Below are 17553 nucleotides of genomic sequence, written 5' to 3' on the forward strand. Positions count from 1 at the left end.
ATGCCAGGTGTTCGGTCGCTACTCAAGCAAGCTTTTAAACTCCACTGCGTGGCACTTCGCATGTAGTTCGGTGCTCTCGTGATATGTCTTATCTCAATCTTCCAGTCTTGGATCCTTTCTATTCCTCTCGCTCATTCTTTCACTCATCTGTGTGATCTCCTCGGACGCGTTACTCTCAATCTTCTGAGATCTTTGATCCAACTACAGATATGTCAGTAAATGACTGCGATAGGATTACCGTAATACTCACCCAATGAACAGCCGCAGTCACGCCAAAGAACGCAAAGACGACCACGATCATCGCGATATACCCTTTCTTCCAGTACGGCGCATCGCTTGCTGGATAGAGTGCAATACCCCAGAAAGTGTACAATATCGACTGCACCATACTCATGATGTACAGCGTGACCGATCGAGAAGCGTCATCACCACTGCGTTGAGAGATCACGCTAGCCCATCCGTAGAGAATGGGGTTGACGATGTACGAGGTACCGGCCAAGTAGAATGCGAAGAAAGTTCCAGCGGTCGGAAGATTGGGTATCAACAACAGGATTGAGACTAGAAGCTGCAGAGCGCCAGCTAGTATAACCATCGGTATGCGGCGATTAGTCATGTCGATAACGTAGCCGGCCCCAACGTTGGAGACAATAGAAACGGCCTGTATGCCTAACGGGTAGGTCGTAGTCGCATACGAGGAGAATTTCTCGCTGTTTGCTTTCATCCAGAGCAAGAATAGACCTTGCAGAACGATGGCTTCCAATGCGCAGGCTACTACTGAGTAGAGAGTAAAGATGTAAATATCCGGTTTGGCTAACAGTCTCTTAACAAGGGATTTGAGACTGATGTCATGGCTCCAATCTTTCTTCGGTGGCAGGCGACCTATTGCTAGCTGAATTTCCTCTTTGCTGAGATAGGGGGCATCTGTAGACTCCGGCAAGTTGGGGAAGAACATGAGTCCGAAGATGCCGAAGGGGATTCCCATTGCACCGTCTGAAAGCGATTAGTGGCGATGGTCTACCTCAAGAGGTGGACGTACTGATAATAAACACCCATTGCCATCCTTGAAGCGAAGTCTGTCCATGTAGACTCTCGTTCATCGCGGTCATCATCACACCAGCGAACATATTGCCAATTTGCCCGATGGCCGTGAAGATGGCTGTTCGCTTGGCAATTTCCAAGGGCTTATACCAGCTACCAAGGATATAGATAGTGCCGCTATAAAGACTTGATTCGAAGAAGCCCTGGAAGAACCGAACTACGCATAGCTGGGCGTAGGTCTTGCATGCCGCAGAGCACATCGTTAGGCCGGACCACACTAGCAGTGTGAAGGGCAGCCAGAACCGGGGCGCGACTTTCTGAAGGATGAGGGCATGGGGTATTTGACCAACACAGCTGCCCGCAGTAAACATAGCAAGGAGAATGCTGTATTGGTCGCCCTCGAGTCCGAGAGACTCCTTCAATCCGGACACGTAGGCATTGGCAAAAGCGCTGCGATCAAGGTAGTTGAAAAAGTATGCAGCGCAGCAATACACCTAGAACACCATTAACTGCCGTCATGTCAAAGGCATTTTCTCCCCACCAGTATAAAGCAATCTGCGGTTGGTTAGATGCGCAACGTTGGGAACTGACGGGTGGTTCCGACGTACCGAGCTTGCGAACCAGTCGCCTTTCGAGATCTACCATGTTGTCTAAGCGTGTGTAACCAGACCGATCATGATGAAAGCGAAGCATAGCTATTGCATTCATCTGAACTCATGCAGGGACGGCGCGATGTGGAGGTCATGGTGACGGTACCTTGCTGGCCACAAACGAGCCAATCACATGCCCGATTTTGCTAAGCATGAGCAAGTTTCCGTTATCGTAAAAAAGGGTCCTACGGCAGCCAAGTCGCAAAATCTCGGGGGCGACTATCGTGACCCGTCGACCACGCTTGCCTGGAATAGACACAGAGTCACTAGCTTGGGTGTGGCGCCGCTACGGGGGGATCTCACGATGGCTGCCTTCACGTGCGCGATAATCAGGCACCACAACCACGACAATGCGCACAGACTCCACGGCCCGATATGAGGCTACGGGAGAATCGCACTCACCAGATCTCACTAGATCTCACTGAGCGACCAAGATCTCTATCAACTCTCCGCATCACCAGCCCAAACCATAACCAAGCCTCAGTCTGAGTCAAGGACGTGCTTTACTCTACGTCGATACAACCCACCACCCAGGTAGCTACATACCACCTTCAATATGGCCTTCAAGATGGCGACCACTCCACACATCGTCGCCCCCACAGCCCCCCACACCCACACCATCATCTTCCTCCACGGCCGCGGCAGCGACGCCGCGACCTTCTGCTCGGAGCTCTTCGAAAGCGAAGACACTTCCGTGCGCAAGTTCACCGACATCTTCCCCAGTATAAAATGGGTCTTCCCCAACGCCCCATCATCCTGCGCAGTTACCGAGCGAGAAGTAATACCGCAATGGTTCGACATGACATCCGTACAACGGCCCGATCAAGACGCCGAGTCGCAGAAAGAAGAGCTATGGCAGAGTGTCGCGCAGATTCTAGAAGTCCTTGAAGAAGAGATGAAGCCTGTGGGATTGCGCAATGTGATTATAGCGGGGATGAGTCAGGGGTGCGCTACTGGTATTTTTACTTTGGTCACTTCTGGTATCCGTGTTGGAGGGTTCATGGGGCTGTGTGGGTGGTTGCCGTTGGCGGAGGAGCTATCGACTCTCATGGGGGTGCCTGGACGAGAGCGGGGTGTGTTTGAGATGCCGTTGCTTTTGCAGCATTGCAAGGACGACGAGGTTGTACCTGTTCGGAATGGGGAGAAGCTTAGGAAGAAACTTGAAGCGTGGGGCGGGGTTGTGGATTGGAAGTGCTTTGAAGAGGGTGGACATTGGCTTAATGAGCCGGAAGGTATGGATGGGTTGGTGAGGTTCATTCAGGCGGTTATGAGGGCTTCGCCTTTCCCTATACCTGTTAAAGAGGAAAAGAAAACAGAGAAACCGAAGAGCAGAGATTGGTAGAGCGGTGTAGACTTCTAGGAGGCAAGTGTTTGGATGTTTCCCTCTGTGGGGTGCACGGCTAAGGGAGGATTTCCGTGTTAATATTGTTTGATATCCATATATGGCTTGAATAGACCTTGGAATGGAGATTGCGCTCCTACAACCTCTCCTCGGGGCCTTGCCCTCCATCGTATTCGTCATCATGCATCTCCCCTCCACACACCCAGAAAATCTGTCTACAACAAAGTCTTCCCACTTCTCAAAGCCTCCAAATCACCCATAGTAAACCTGACATACCGATCCTCACCCGGCTTCATCCACATAACCACATCATCACCGCCACCCACAACCTTAGTGCCAAACTTATCAATCTCCATGCCCTCCGCCCGCAGCGGCGCCTTGTTCTGTTTCTGGTTATCCGTATTACTCGCTTCCTTGACCAAGCGCAAGAAGACCGGTACTGCGTATCTCGGTAGTTTACTCCTCGAGTACTCCAACAACGCTTTCCAGTCGAACGTCTCGGCGCTGACGCCATCGGCAAGTCGAAGAGCTACGCAGCCCGCGCGACCATCGTGCCCAGGCACAAGTGTACCGTATACAATGGCCTCACCCACACCGGGGTACTGTCCGAGGACCTCTGCTACCTCAGCTGTAGACACGTTCTCGCTCTTCCAACGGAAAGTGTCGCCTAGTCGGTCCAGGAAGAACCAGCGCCCATCATCATCCCGTCTGAGCGCATCACCAGATCGGTAGAACAGATCGCCCTTCTTGAACACGTTCCTCTCGAACTTCTTTGCCGTAGCCTTGGGATTGTTGTGATACCCAGCGAATGCTTCTTCACTCGGTACAGCGACCAAGATCTCGCCACCCTCGTTATACGAATTGCGCCTCACGAACCCAGTCTTGGGGTCCCGGAGTAGCTCTCCAGTTTCCGGGTCGATGGGAACAGGTATGTATACGTCGTGAAGAAGTCGTCTGATAATAGCACCGTGCTGCGCTACTGTCGTCGCTGTAAAGGGCCCTTTGCTGTGAACCACCATACCCAGAACGCCTTCTGTCGAGTTGAAGAATTCTATTACTTCAGGGACGTTGAAGCGCTCTTTGAACCGGTTCCAGACATCAGGTCGCATGCCGTTGCCGTACATGGCGCGTAATCGGTGGTCTCGCTCCCGTGGATGTGGTGGTGCCATAAGCAGATATCGCGCTGCTTCGCCGACGTAAACGAAAAGGGTAGACTGAGAGTCGTGGATATCGTCCCAGAATGTGCTGACGGAGAACTTTCGTCCTATCGCCACGCTCACTCCACCCGAAAGCGCTGATAGCACAGATAAGCCACCTGTACCGTGGAACAGCGGCATGCAGCAATACCATCGATCTCCATTTGGCCCGGCTTTCTGGTCAAAAGCAAGGGTTTGCGGATTTCCTCGTTCGTGGAAACGGTTTACCATGAACTTTCCTCCTTTTGGTAGACCCGTCGTTCCTGATGTGTACAAGAGACATGTCGGATCGGAACCCTTAACGTTCTCTCTGTACTGATCGCCGGGTACTTGAGTGCTGTGCTGCTGAACCTTGCTTATTAGGTCTTGATCGACCCTGAAAGCTGTGACACCCATCTCTTCCACGGTCGTCCTCACACCCTCAAACCGTTCTTGACATCCCTCTTCGTCGTCAACAAGTACGACTTTCACATCCGCGACTTTAAGACAATGCACCAGTCCTTCTCCTTTGAGATTGTAGTTGAGGTGGGCAGGCGCGGCACCGATGGAAAATAGACCCAACCAGATAACCATGAAGTCTGCGCTGTTCATCATGTAAGTAGCGACCATATCGCCCGGCTTTACGCCTTGAGCGAGAAAGAAGTGTCCCCATTGGACGGCGCCATCGTGAACTTGTTGCCATGTGTACGTTTTCTCCCGCGACCAGATGGCTAGGTTGTTGCTGTAAAGTGGAACGTGAGTCGCGAAAGCGTACCAAGGGGATAGCCTCTTGGTTTTCTCTATGTTGACTTAGCTCCGAACTGCGTCTCGAAGTGAATAAAGGTATCGCTGAGGCTACATACCGAGTTGCTCATAGTAGCTAGCTGCGTTCTTCTTGAACCTCAGTCCCCTCAGGTCTTGTGCAATGTGGTATTTCGCGTTGACGTAGGCTGCTAGCCCGGAAATAGCTGCTACAGATGCAGCAGCCGCTGTTGCATCCATCTTGACTGATCTCGGTCTCTGATTCCTCTTTCGGGTAAATGTTGGACGTGGGTGTGAGAGAGGCACTGGGAGTGAAAAGCTTCAATTCAAGGAGGAAACGCAATGGCCCGGTGTGATCGTCTTCCACAGTTGCCGTTTGTCGGTCCTACTGCTAGCTGAGTCGGAGCTAATAAGATACCGAGGTCGAGTCAGTTTAGTGGGTCTTGCGAGACGCGTAGTGAGTGCGGGGGTGACCTAGCGCGTCGGACATTTGTACAGCGATTGCTTGTCTTTCGGGGAAAGCTTTGCGAGGCGTGGAGCGAGGTTTGACTTATGACGGTGTGTTTGCTGTGGCAGAAGCTTGTGGCTGAGATGGCTACAGATTACGGTAAATGTACCGACGATAACCACGACTATATCAGAATGCGGCCACCCTTGCATACGGATGACAGCTATATTTCCTTTCTTATCTGAGAAATGTATATGCTGACCTATGGGTGTCATTCGACGCAGCTATACAACGGCTCGAAATCTCTCGATCGCAAAACGCGTCTTCCCAATGTCTTGAACATAAACTTGGCACAACACGGCCATTGTCTTATTTGACTGCCTTCTTCTCCTTCTTGCCAATGTTCTCCGTGCCCGGTGGCACCTTGAGTCCTCCAAACACCAATGCGCCGACTCCGACCATGCCGGCAGCTCCGGTCGCATATGCCGTCTCGCGGCCCGCCCACCAGTAGAGGGTGCAGAAGATGAGGGGTCCGAGGGAACGTCCGATTTGACCTGATATACGTTAGTAGATGTTCCGATGGAGATGGGAGTCTTGGCTTACCGAAGCTCCGATGGTTGCCCAGCTTGTTGCCTCGCTCATCAGCGCTCGCCTCGAACGACGAGAGACTGTTGAGGCCGGTAACGACCGTCGCGCTTGTTACGGCAAGAAGGGCAGCGGCCCCGTATAGTGCGCCCTGCGTCTGGACCCTTCCGAGCATGAGGAAGGCGATGGTGCAGCTTACCACTCCCATTTGGACCACCTTGAGAGGGTGCATCCGCCGCACCACAGATCCTTGGAGGAGGGACGCGACCAGTCCAATGAAACCGAGCAGTCGGCCAGAGTCCTTAGCCTGGTAAGAGAAGAGGTCGTATGTCATGAAGGGAAGCGAGAACTCCATGCCGCTGAAGAATAGGATGAAAGTGAAGTGCGTAGCGTTGAGTAGGAAGTGCGAGTTCGTTCGGCCGCGAGGTTTCGGTGCTTCGCTGCCTTTCGCATGCCCGTTCGTGGTGCCGTTCCCAGCCTTGCTCGCCGAGGGCAGCGTCTCTGGGAGGCTGATGTAGAGGTAGATGGTCTCCGAGACGATCAGGAACAGAGAGAAGCCCGCTGCCATAGCGAACGGGTTCTTGTCCATGACCTGTAGTGTGGACAGGTATGCGCCCAGCGCCGGCCCGAAGGTGAAAGCGATGCTGAAGCACACGCCCACAAGCGCCATTGTCGAGCCTCTCTGGCTGTCGTCGCTGATGTCGGTCGCGATGGCCATAGCAAGCTGCACGTTGCCCTCGCTCAGCCCACCCACCACGCGACTGGCAAGGAAGGTGCGGAAGTCGGTCGCTGCGACCCAGAGCGCAACGCTGAAGATGTTGCCCACCATGGACCACAGAAGAGCTGTGCGCCTGCCATATTTGTCTGAAAGTGTTCCGATAAAAGGAGACGCAACTGCCTGGCACAGCGAGAAGAGCGATCCGAGTGCGCCGCCGAGCAGGACTATGTCGTAGCGGGAGTTGATGGGTTTCGCGAACGAGTTCTTGTACGCATTGAGGCCGGCGAGAATCTTGGAGAGGATCGTGTTCGGGTCTCCAGTTTCATGGTTGCGGTAGAACTCGATGAGTTTGGGGAACAGCGGGAGGATGAATGTAAAGGATATCTGTCAGGGTCAGCCCACGCGAGCGGTTACACGCGACGGGGATGACGTACCAAGTCTAGCAGCAGCGAGATGAACAGCACCTTCAACACCCTTTTCCGCAGTGCCGGCGGTACCGGAGTCGTTTCTGAGCCCATGTCGAAGATGTGCGATGGTTATCCAGCCCAGTCGCAAGAACCCCGAAGCAGCGAATGGAGATGTGGACACAAGTAATCGGCGGCAGCTGTCTGGTTAAAAGCAGCGCAGCGAACGAATAGAGGGGAAGGGTCTAGTTCAGCTTGGACTGCAGACCCTCATCTAATGATACACTAGAAATAGAACAAGTCGCGAATTGTGGTCATTGGTGGCAAGCGCCGAAGTGTATTCGGGTCATGACGAAGTTTGGCCGTACGCGGGTGGCTCTGTTCGTGAAACAGGTGGAACAGGTGGGCACGAACCACGTACTTGAAACACCACAAGAAAGTATCTGAGGCAGCCACGGCACCGACGCCCACATGGGCAGAGTCATTGTACTGGCATGCTGCGAAAAGGAGATGTGGCTTCTGTGAGCGCGCCATGGCTTGAGCAAGTATCGCAGGCGCGGATGCGACGCTCGAGCAGAGAAGCCGAGGCAATGTGGAGCTCCACGCCGATCATCCATCCCCAGCATCACCCGACTAAGCCGATAGCGTACGTGTAGACGGCGAGCATGCCGACATTCCAAATGGTCTACCAAAGATACTCGTAACATTCTACATTGTTCCAGGCTCACGATGGGCAATCCGGAGGCAGATCGGCTAAAGGCAATGGCAGCCGTACAGGCCATGTTCGAGAAGTACAAGCTACTTGCAGCTCGTAGGCCAAAGCACCACGTGGTATGGAAACATCAACACCATTCAAGAAGCTACTATTAACCATGGCCAGGACTTTGACCGCGAAGTCATGCTGAATCTGGAGCTTGTGGATGCCACTCTCGATGGCACCGTTACCTACGAGTTCTTCATTGCGCCCAACCTATCCAACTTGAACAGTATGTAACTAGGTGTTGATCACTATCTGTAGCTGATATGCGGCAGACGTCATGCATGGAGGTGCTGCTGGAGTCATATTCGACATGTCAACAACGACAGCACTTTGTCCCCTAGCTCGGCCTGGCTTCTGGGAATTCATGGGCGGTGTTACACGAACCCTCAACATCTCCTATCTCAAAGCTGTGCCAATCAACACCAGAGTGCGGCTCAACAGCAAGGTAGTGAGTATCGGAAAGCAGATGGCCATGATCCGAGGCGACATGACCAGTCTGGACGGAAAGATCACATATTGTACCGTGGAGCACCACAAAGTGAACGCGCCCGTGATCAAAGAGCATCTAGACGTAAAGACAGCATGGGATGAGGAGTTTGCCAGGGAGTGGAAAGCGAAGGGACTAGAAGACGTGAAGAGTAAAATATGATGAACTTGCTCAGGCCAAACGCCGAGACATGGATTTTGTACACTTGCTTCGTAGCATGCTGTGACATCATTAAGAGTCTTTGCTCCATCGTGAATGTCGGCAAAACTGGTATCATATGACCTCCGTCTATTTCCTCTTGTTGAACTTCTTGGATTCTGTAATGGGTCAGTATCGTCCATACAGCCCGTCTTAGATGCATGGTGCTTACCAGCAGCAGTCCTCTTCTTCTTGGGCGCGCCCTTTCCTCTTGACTTTGCAACATTGAGGTGCTCTAGCCAGTCTTCCTCTTCTTCATCGATGATCTGGTGTTCGGGGTAGAGGCTTCGCAATTGACTAATTGTTCCTATCCGCGGCGGGTAGTAGGAAGCGACGGCGGGACCCTTGAGGCGCTGGTGCAGGATGCGCGATCCGAGACGGATGCGTTCGGGGTTGTACGTGGTGTTGAAGACTTTGCATTGGACCTGCACGTGTCAGTGAGATGAACGAAGACTTTGTCAGTAATCATACACACCCTCATCAGGTCCAAGACCCTCTGCCGTGGGACCGCCATTGTGCCTGCGATGCGGGTCTGCGGCGTTGCGGCGATATCTGAAATGTCACGGAGGTGCCCTTGGCGCTCCCGACTAGCGCGACTGAGCCTCTCACCAACTTGCGAGGCACCAAGCCGTCACCAAGCACTCCCCGAAGACTAACCACAGTTCCTAGCTATGGCGTCGCAAAAACGTGGCGGAGGCTTCAATCACTATGGCCGCGACCAACAGCACAAGAGGCATCAGCCTCAGCCTCAGCATCGCAATGGCGCGAATCACAATTCCCATCCACCCCAGCCTGAGCTCTCGTCCATGGACATGCAGACTGGACTAACAGCTCTGCTGGACAGATTTGTCGCAGAAGAGGCGACTGTCGGGGCAGACAAGGATATCCTCCATCACGCGCACGAGCTCCGTCGCCTACTTTGCGCCCGGAACAACCCAATCTCTGCCAGAGCGAGGCGCGAGCTCGACGAGAAACGGCCTGACAAAGCAGTCAAAGTCGCCATACCCGATTACGTCGAGCGCAAAGTACGCGCCGCCCAAGATCTACCTCCCCTGCCGCCTATCAAAGAACCCCACCTCCACGAAGCCGTCTTTACGCATCGATCCGCCATCTTCGACCCTAGTATCCCTGGTTCCACGCTGGGCGGTGACCTCAGTCTAGACTACGAGCGACTCGAACTCCTCGGCGACGCCTACATCGAACTCATTGCCTCCCGCGCCCTCTACAACCGCTTCCCACATGTCGATGTCCCAGACCTCTGCACCTGGCGCGAACGACTAGTTGAGAACTCGGCTCTGAGCAAGTTCTCCAACGCCTATGGGTTCCCAGACCGACTGAAGCATCGCTCTCAGTGGGACAAGAACTCCAAGCAATACCAGAAAGTCGTCGCCGACATCGTCGAAGCCTATGTCGCAGCAATCGTGCTATCCGACCCAGAGAACGGATTCGAGACGGCAGAGACATGGCTGACTGAGCTCTGGGCACCACAACTTCTTGGCTTCAAGGAGAAGATCATTGAGAACCCTCAAGCCAGAGACCAGCTCAACAAGCTTGTTCTCGGCAAAGGCGTCAAGCTCAGCGCCAAAGAGGAGAAACCCATGACCTACGACTCGAACAGCGTACAGTGCTACCACATTGGCATCTACCTCACCGGCTGGGGCTACGAGAACGAATGGCTCGGCAGCGGCGATGGACAGAACAAGGTACAGGCGGGTGTCGCCGCGGCCGCAGACGCCCTTAAGCGGAATAGCCCAGTACTGCAAGACGCTGTACGGCAGAAAGACGAGCTGCGAGCGGCGCGCTTGAAGGAACAAGAAGAGAAGACTGTAGGAGGTACTGAACCGCAGAACACCCTCAACACTGAAGCGTCGAATGGTAAAGTGTCAGACGATCAGGACGCTACGCAGAAGAAGCGGAAAAAGGAAGATGACGATGCATCGCATGAAAAGAAGAAGCACAAGAAAGAGAAGAAACACAAGGCTACGGCTGACAATGGCAGCTCCTGACCGCGTCGTGTCACGACGACTGTCAACACCCCTTGCTCTCTGAGTGTGACTTAATGAGGGCCACCAATTCTCGTAGCTAATACACGATCTTATCATGCAGGCGATGGCTAGGTAGGTAGGTAGGTAGGTAGCCATCAAGACGTATTCTCTTCGCTCGATGCTCTCATTGTAGTCTCGGGCATCCCAGGCCTGTCCTCCATCACAATGGTTGAAAACTCGACGCAAATAAGTAATTTGACCTGCTAAACTCCCGTCCCGTCACAATAATCTATACGGAAGAACACAGCACATCAGCGCAATGCATGCCTGATTCCTCTATAGCAAATCCAGACTATGCATAAGTGGACGAAGAGATTTGGATGTTCAGTAGCACACATCGAATGCAAACATCCAGTTCCTAACACTCATGATATCCAAGTCTGATGTAACGCATTTCGCGCCTCCAGCTTTTACTTCCTACGAAGTCTTTGGTATGCCTGCCCTTAACGCCATGTTTTCCCAAAATCCTCCTCTACTTCTTCAGCGCTCGCCCAGCGATGTCCTTGCGATACTGCATCCCCTCAAAGTGTATGCACTCGACGCCCTTGTAAGCCTTCGCAACAGCTTCTTCCAGCGTAGGCGCCGTAGCCGTAGAAGCGATGACCCGGCCACCAGCAGTCTTGAGCGTGTTATCAGCGAAAGAGGTTCCGGCGTGGAAGAGGACAACATCTATGTCACATTAGCACCATCGCAACCTCCACAGATAAGAAAAAAAAAAGACTCACCCTCAGGAACAGCATCCAGCCTCATAACCGTCCCCTTCTCATAACCCCCCGGATACCCCCCCGCAGCCACAACAACCGTCGCCGCACTCCTACCCGAAACCTTAACATCCACCCCCTCCAGTCTCCCCTCCGCACACGCCGCCATAACCTCCGCTAAATCCCCCTCCATAAGCGCCAACAGACTCTGCGTCTCTGGGTCTCCAAACCGGACGTTGTATTCCAGCACCTTCGCCCCGTTCTTCGTCATCATCAGCCCCGTGAAGAGCACGCCTTTGAACTCGAAGCCCTCGGCGCGCATGCCGTCGACGGTGGGTTGCAGGATCTCTTTGTCGACTTGCGAGAGCACGTCTTTCGGTGCGATAAGTGTGGGCGCGTATGTGCCCATGCCGCCTGTGTTGGGGCCTTGGTCGTTATCGTAGATACGCTTGTGGTCCTGTGCGGGCGGGAGGGATTTGATTGTGCGGCCGTCGCTGAAGGTTAGGATGGATAACTCGTCGCCTTCGAGGAACTCTTCGATTACGACTTCATCGCCTGCGGTGCCGAATTCGCGGGTTAGCATTATGTCTTTGAGCGCGGCGTGGGCTTCTCCTTTGGTTTGGGGGATTATGACGCCTTTGCCTGCTGCGAGACCCGAGGCTTTGATTACGACGTTGTGGGAGATGGAGTCGAGATACGCTTTCGCGTCGTCGTATTTGCTGAAGTTTTCGTAGGCGGCGGTGGGGATGTTGTGCCGTTTCATGAAGTCTTTGCTGAAGGTCTTGCTGCCTTCCATGCGCGCGGCAGCTGCGCTGGGGCCAAAGGCTTTGATGCTCGAGAGGCCATTGTCGCGGAAGTAGTCGACGATGCCGGCGACGAGGGGGGCTTCGGGGCCGGGTATTAAGAGGTTGATGTTTTTTTCTTTGGAGAAGGTGACGAGGCCGGCGAAGTCGCTGTCTTTTACGGTGGTTACGTTGGTGACTTTGTCGGAGAGGGTTGCGGTGCCGCCGTTACCGGGGCAGACGTAGATGTGCTCGATCGAGGGCGATTGGAGCAGTTTCCAGGCGATGGCGTGTTCGCGGCCGCCGTTGCCGACTAGGAGAACGCGGAGAGATTCAGACATGATGTGCGGGATGTGTACAATGGCTTGTTACGTCGTGAGGGTGTCTGCGCCTGGAAATTTTTGGGAGCGCATGCCCCGCCGTGGGGTAGCATGCAGGGATCTGCGGGAGTGAGGTCACTCAGCCCTACCAGGACCCTGAGCTGTCCCGTGTCTTCCAGTCGTGACACTGGACTAGATTTATATTCAGAGCAATAACATAGTAGACACCCCAGTTCACATTTTACTGTCGCATGGTCCAAGTGCTGAAGTATCAGAGTCTTCAAAGATGTTGAGCAGGGAAAGGTCACGACCGATGGTCAGATAAAGCTGGCATTGAGTCGAATGATCTAAACCATATTATTATGGATGAAGACTTGAAATAGGGTATCGATGTAGTAAGAGTGTACATACGTTGAAACGTGCACTGAAAAGCAAGCTGACCCCAGTTTACACGACAATAGACCTGCCCTCATATCGTCGTCCACAAGACTGCCGACACCTGCAATTGCACCTGCAACCTTTCTTGAGAGATCCATACCAATAGTCCTTCAAGCTTGCATCAAGCTGCAGTATCTGGATGGAGACAAGAATGTAGATGATCTGCCGATCTTTGCGTTCTTCGTGCGTAGCAAGCCAATAGAGTATGAAGATGGAGATGGATCTCATCAACATCCACATGATGTCGTAGAGGAGGTGCCCAATGATAAATGACTATCCATCATTCTCGCGCTCAATGCTGCGCTCGTGTTCTATGACGGAATGACTTGAAGCGCTCATGGGTGGCTCCGGAGCTGATTTGACTTGAGCGTCGAGCTCCGAAGAGGGCACAAGCGTGTCGTCTGACTGCGGCTCTGCGGGCGAGCATTCGCGTTTGCCGAATAATTCCCGTCGCACAGCACCTGGAGTAAAGTCACATCAGCCAAGGCCATTGTGATTTTGCTTAGCCTTCATGAAGAGCTGACCTAGCACGTCAGGCTGTGCTATGCCAGGATTCTGCATGTATGGTTGTTGCTGATGCATGCCCGGCATATGTTGGGTGTTGTGGTTGTGTATGCTGATGCCGGCGTCTTGTTCGCGTTGTTGGCCGAACAGCTCTCGTAGAGACAGTTGGCGGCCCATCGGGGCAGAGGAGGCGGCCTCGGCAGGCTCGTTCGCTTGTACGGCAGGCTCGAGGGCTTCGCGGCTTGCTCTTGCCCTGTCGGCGATGTCCATCATCTTGGCGGCGGTCTCGACACGGCAGTTGGCGGTTGAGGCAGGCGGCGGGTCGGCGAAGATCCAGATGCCGTAGACCTGCTCGCCCTGGATGATAACATAGGGATCGGATATCTCCATCTCTTCACTGCTAGTGAGCTCCTGGTAGAAGTTGTCTAGGCCGCGACGGTTGAGGATGATGGCGCAGTATCGCTCGGCCCCGATGGGCGAGGGAGTCAGCTGGCAGATGAAGAGAGTACCCTCAATGCCCATCTTCTCCCACGACTGCGTCTCGAGGTTGAAGGTATACAGCGCGGCGTATGGCGTGACGTGCTCTATGGCGACAAGGTCGGCGTACTCGCGACGGAGGACGGAGAAGTTGAGCTCCTCATTTGACCGCGGCGGTGGGAGGGGCACGTCGACAGCAGGCGGCGCGTCCGTCTCGTAGTCTGACGGCTGGGGAGGCGGCTGGTTCTGGTTTGCGCGGCCTTTCCGGTGTGGCGCCATAATTGATATGGATGTTTGTTGTGGTGGAGGTGAAGGAGAGGGAGTGTGGACGGGATTGGTGTAGTCAGGCACCGAGCCTGGAAGCTCCTGCCCTGCAGCGTGGGATGTCGCGGGGAGCTAAGCACAGCCATGCCAGCCCGGCTCTTCACCATCGTCATTGCTAGGAGCGGACTGTGGCTCAACTGCCTGGTGCCCGCTTAATCACACAGAGTAATCGCCATGGGATGACTGCCCGACTTTCACGCAGACCCTGCATCGCCTCCCTGCAAACCTTCGCCGCGCACCCTCGCCCGCCGCCATCCTCCTTCACCCCGCCATGGCGCCCGACGCCTCTTCCGTGCGCTCCACTGAGCGTCTCGATGCCACCATCCCCGGCGCATTCGATCCGCGCACGCCGAGCATAGCTTCCATCACCACCCACCAGACATCGCTCTCGCAGGCGTTATACGAGCGCCGCGCCGAGTACACGCGACCGCGCAACGTGCGCATCAAAGTCGGCACCTGGAACACGGGCGCGCAAAAAGGCACCGAGCAGGATGTCGGCAAGTGGTTCGTCCAGGGTAAGGGCATTGAAGAGTCGCTCGCTGGACTCGGCGTGTCCGACCCTGGAGAGCACGGCAAGGGCAGCAGAGAGAGCATTCCCGCCCAGGAAGCACGGCATAGCACATCAGAGCCTACTGTCCCCCACCGCGAATCAGGAGAGGTCCCAGGCAGAGAAGAGGTCGATGTCTACGTGCTGGGTCTCCAGGAGATTGTCGACATCACCTCTGCCGCAGAGGCTCTGAGACCCTTCACCGACCCCTCCACGGCGAATAAATGGAAAGCCTCGCTGGAAGCTGTGCTGCCCAAGGGCTATCAGCTGGTGTCAGAGCAGCAGCTGATTGGCCTGTGGCTTGTCATCTATGCCTCCCCAGCCGTCCTACCGCAGATCAAGAATGTCAGTACCACAAGCGTCGGCACTGGCTTGATGGGATACATGGGCAACAAGGGCGCTGTCACGACCCGCATCGTTCTGGGAGAGACAACCCGACTCGTCTTCATAAATTCCCATCTGGCGGCTGGAGCAGACAAGTCATCTTTGGAGAGAAGAAACTGGGACGCAGCTCAGATCAACTCCCGAACACGCTTCGATCCTGTAATAGATTCCCTAGGCTCTTCACAGAACACCGGTGAAGGTTTAGGTGACGAGGACTTTGCCTTTTGGTTTGGTGACCTGAACTATCGTCTCCATGGCATGCCAGGCGACGACGTGCGCCGCCTGCTCACTATACATACAAAAGACTTGGATCAGGAAGAGAAGGATGGTCGTTTGTCAACATCTGGCGACTCCGGGTATGGCTCAAAGCAATCATCTGAAGAAGCGCGCGACGCCGTTCCTATGCCGCCAGAACTCGATCCAGCCTCACTACAAACCACCATCTCATCCCTACTACCACACGATGAGTTGCACCAAATGATGAAGAGCGACAAGGCTTTTCATGATGGGTGGGAAGAAGGCCCTATTCGGTTCTTGCCGTCCTACAAGTACGACGTCGGCAAAGTTGGCGTTTTCGACTCAAGCGAGAAACGCCGCTGTCCTAGTTGGTGCGATCGCATCCTTTACCGTACGCGAGCATCTAAACAGCAGTATGATGTCCGAGTCAGGGAACAAGAGGCGGCACGTAAACATGCTGAAGAGATGAAGGGGATTGACCTGCCAGGCGACTACGATGTCAACAGTGTCGAGAATGTCTTGTACGCGTACGACGAAGACAACGATGGTGACGAGGACTATGATGAGAACGAAGACCCAGAGCCTGAGCCGATCAAGACCAAAGACGATCTTGAGGCTGAGATACTGCTCGAGTATTACACCACCCACATGCGTGTTCTCAGCTCCGATCACAAACCCTTGGACGCTGTCTTCAAACTGCAATACGACGCCGTGATCCCTGAGCTGAAGACTGCCATTCATGCCGAAGTCGCTCGTGAGATAGACCGCCAGGAGAACGAGGGCCGACCATCGGTTGCAGTAGTGGTAGAACGTGCGACCGGCTCCCCATCCGACGGGCGAGACAAAACAGACAGCACCTTCGAAGGTGTCGACTTCGGTGACGTCAAGTTTGCAAAGTCTACAAGACGTAACATCACCATTGCAAACACTGGTCGGGTACCAGCCACCTTCGGATTCGCTGATCGTCCGGTCGACAAAGACCAGCCTGCCGGCCCGTTCCCGCCATGGCTCTCTGTTACCTTTGACAAGGCCCATGACAAGCTTGATAAGCCAAGTCCAGATGACATCCATCAGTACTTCACACTTGCGCCTGCCGAGGTACTCAACGTCGAACTGAAACTCAAGATTGAGAGTACAAGTTCAGTTCGCGATCTCAACGAAGGAGATGCCGTGCTTGACGAAATCCTCGTCCTCCGCGTTGAAAACGGACGTGATCACTTCCTCCCAATACGCGCCCACTGGCAACCGTCGGCACTTGCACGGTCCATTGACAAGCTGATCAAGATCCCCGAAGGCGGTATCAGAAAGCTGCAAAACCAGATACCAGCCCGTGGCGAGGTAAAATGGAGCGTGCCTAGGGAAGTATTTCGGCTGACCGAGGCGATAGAAGACCTGACGGAGCGAACCCTGGCCGAATGGGACATGACCAAGAGCGAAGGGGAGAGGGCGCCTTGGCAGGACAACGCAGGGTGGCCTTTTGTTGAGGGTCGAAGCAACAATGGGCATGACCGAGAGGACGAGCTTGCAGGGATTTATGAGGCGCTAGACTGTGATACCCCATTCGTCGACGCATTCTACCCGGAGACTCGCAGCACCGAGCGCGTCGAGATGTTAGCTGAAGCCCTCATCACTTTTCTGTCCAGCCTCACAGACGGTGTGATCACCAAGAGTCTGTGGGAAAAGTTAGAAGAGGCGTTAGCCCGTCAGGAGAAGGCATCAAAGAGTGCCTCTTCCCCGTTCTTCACATCTGACGATGAGAAGATGACCATCTTGGAGATACTAGCAACAGCACCCAACCACAACGCTACCTTCCTCCTCATTCTCTCCTTTCTCCAAAACATCGCGAACCAGATTACTGAGGTGTCGAAACCGCGCCCGGAAGATAGCAACAAGAGAGCAAGCATGGATATGAGCCTTCCGTCCAGTCCGCAAGCTAAGGTCAGAAGGAAGACGTTGAGTCGGGTGCCTGAACAGGCTATCCGCCAGCTTATCGTGAGGAACTACGCTGTTGTTTTTGCAGATTGTCTGGTCAAGTGGAAGGATGGTGGTAGAGAGAAGGAGAGGGCAGCTAGGAAAGAGAAGATGGTTGGAGTGCTTGAGTTGTTTCTGAAGCAGGACTAGTCATTGGAAGATGTAGTGATACCCGATCAGTACCTGGTAATATCAAACGAATTTTCCTGTAATGCGCTCGATATTATCTTGTATAATGTCAACGCTTGACATATTT

General features: G+C 54.1%; 9 protein-coding genes across 9 annotated transcripts; 3 read left to right on the top strand and 6 right to left on the bottom strand.

The window, feature by feature from the left end:
• Positions 1 to 93: 93 nt before the first annotated feature.
• Positions 94 to 1683, bottom strand: J4E84_005628 (uncharacterized protein; the record flags this gene model as incomplete). The annotated part of the gene is made up of 5 exons (XM_049388224.1): positions 94 to 201; positions 251 to 990; positions 1037 to 1532; positions 1580 to 1593; positions 1647 to 1683. 5 exons carry the CDS (start codon positions 1681 to 1683, stop codon positions 94 to 96), a joined length of 1395 nt encoding a protein of 464 aa, XP_049243769.1.
• A 1562-nt stretch (positions 1684 to 3245) lies between these two features.
• Positions 3246 to 5207, bottom strand: J4E84_005629 (uncharacterized protein; the record flags this gene model as incomplete). The annotated part of the gene is made up of 2 exons (XM_049388225.1): positions 3246 to 5005; positions 5069 to 5207. The coding sequence occupies 2 exons, from the start codon at positions 5205 to 5207 to the stop codon at positions 3246 to 3248; spliced, it is 1899 nt and encodes a 632-aa protein (XP_049243770.1).
• A 577-nt stretch (positions 5208 to 5784) lies between these two features.
• On the bottom strand, positions 5785 to 7236 carry J4E84_005630 (uncharacterized protein; the record flags this gene model as incomplete). Its single annotated transcript, XM_049388226.1, has 3 exons — positions 5785 to 5969; positions 6019 to 7102; positions 7153 to 7236. The coding sequence occupies 3 exons, from the start codon at positions 7234 to 7236 to the stop codon at positions 5785 to 5787; spliced, it is 1353 nt and encodes a 450-aa protein (XP_049243771.1).
• A 615-nt stretch (positions 7237 to 7851) lies between these two features.
• On the top strand, positions 7852 to 8531 carry J4E84_005631 (uncharacterized protein; the record flags this gene model as incomplete). Its single annotated transcript, XM_049388227.1, has 3 exons — positions 7852 to 7953; positions 8003 to 8108; positions 8155 to 8531. 3 exons carry the CDS (start codon positions 7852 to 7854, stop codon positions 8529 to 8531), a joined length of 585 nt encoding a protein of 194 aa, XP_049243772.1.
• Positions 8532 to 8657: 126 nt separating this feature from the next.
• J4E84_005632 (uncharacterized protein) lies at positions 8658 to 9081 on the bottom strand (the record flags this gene model as incomplete). Its single annotated transcript, XM_049388228.1, has 3 exons — positions 8658 to 8686; positions 8740 to 8992; positions 9043 to 9081. 3 exons carry the CDS (start codon positions 9079 to 9081, stop codon positions 8658 to 8660), a joined length of 321 nt encoding a protein of 106 aa, XP_049243773.1.
• Positions 9082 to 9238: 157 nt separating this feature from the next.
• J4E84_005633 (uncharacterized protein) lies at positions 9239 to 10573 on the top strand (the record flags this gene model as incomplete). The annotated part of the gene is made up of 1 exon (XM_049388229.1): positions 9239 to 10573. One exon carries the CDS (start codon positions 9239 to 9241, stop codon positions 10571 to 10573), a length of 1335 nt encoding a protein of 444 aa, XP_049243774.1.
• A 511-nt stretch (positions 10574 to 11084) lies between these two features.
• J4E84_005634 (uncharacterized protein) lies at positions 11085 to 12436 on the bottom strand (the record flags this gene model as incomplete). The annotated part of the gene is made up of 2 exons (XM_049388230.1): positions 11085 to 11281; positions 11338 to 12436. The coding sequence occupies 2 exons, from the start codon at positions 12434 to 12436 to the stop codon at positions 11085 to 11087; spliced, it is 1296 nt and encodes a 431-aa protein (XP_049243775.1).
• Positions 12437 to 13330: 894 nt separating this feature from the next.
• On the bottom strand, positions 13331 to 14113 carry J4E84_005635 (uncharacterized protein; the record flags this gene model as incomplete). Its single annotated transcript, XM_049388231.1, has 1 exon — positions 13331 to 14113. The coding sequence occupies one exon, from the start codon at positions 14111 to 14113 to the stop codon at positions 13331 to 13333; it is 783 nt and encodes a 260-aa protein (XP_049243776.1).
• Positions 14114 to 14429: 316 nt separating this feature from the next.
• On the top strand, positions 14430 to 17447 carry J4E84_005636 (uncharacterized protein; the record flags this gene model as incomplete). Its single annotated transcript, XM_049388232.1, has 1 exon — positions 14430 to 17447. One exon carries the CDS (start codon positions 14430 to 14432, stop codon positions 17445 to 17447), a length of 3018 nt encoding a protein of 1005 aa, XP_049243777.1.
• Positions 17448 to 17553: the final 106 nt, after the last annotated feature.

This window comes from Alternaria hordeiaustralica (assembly GCF_023758085.1).
Source record: "Alternaria hordeiaustralica strain BMP 2776 chromosome Unknown scaffold_10, whole genome shotgun sequence".
NCBI lineage: Eukaryota > Fungi > Ascomycota > Dothideomycetes > Pleosporales > Pleosporaceae > Alternaria > Alternaria hordeiaustralica.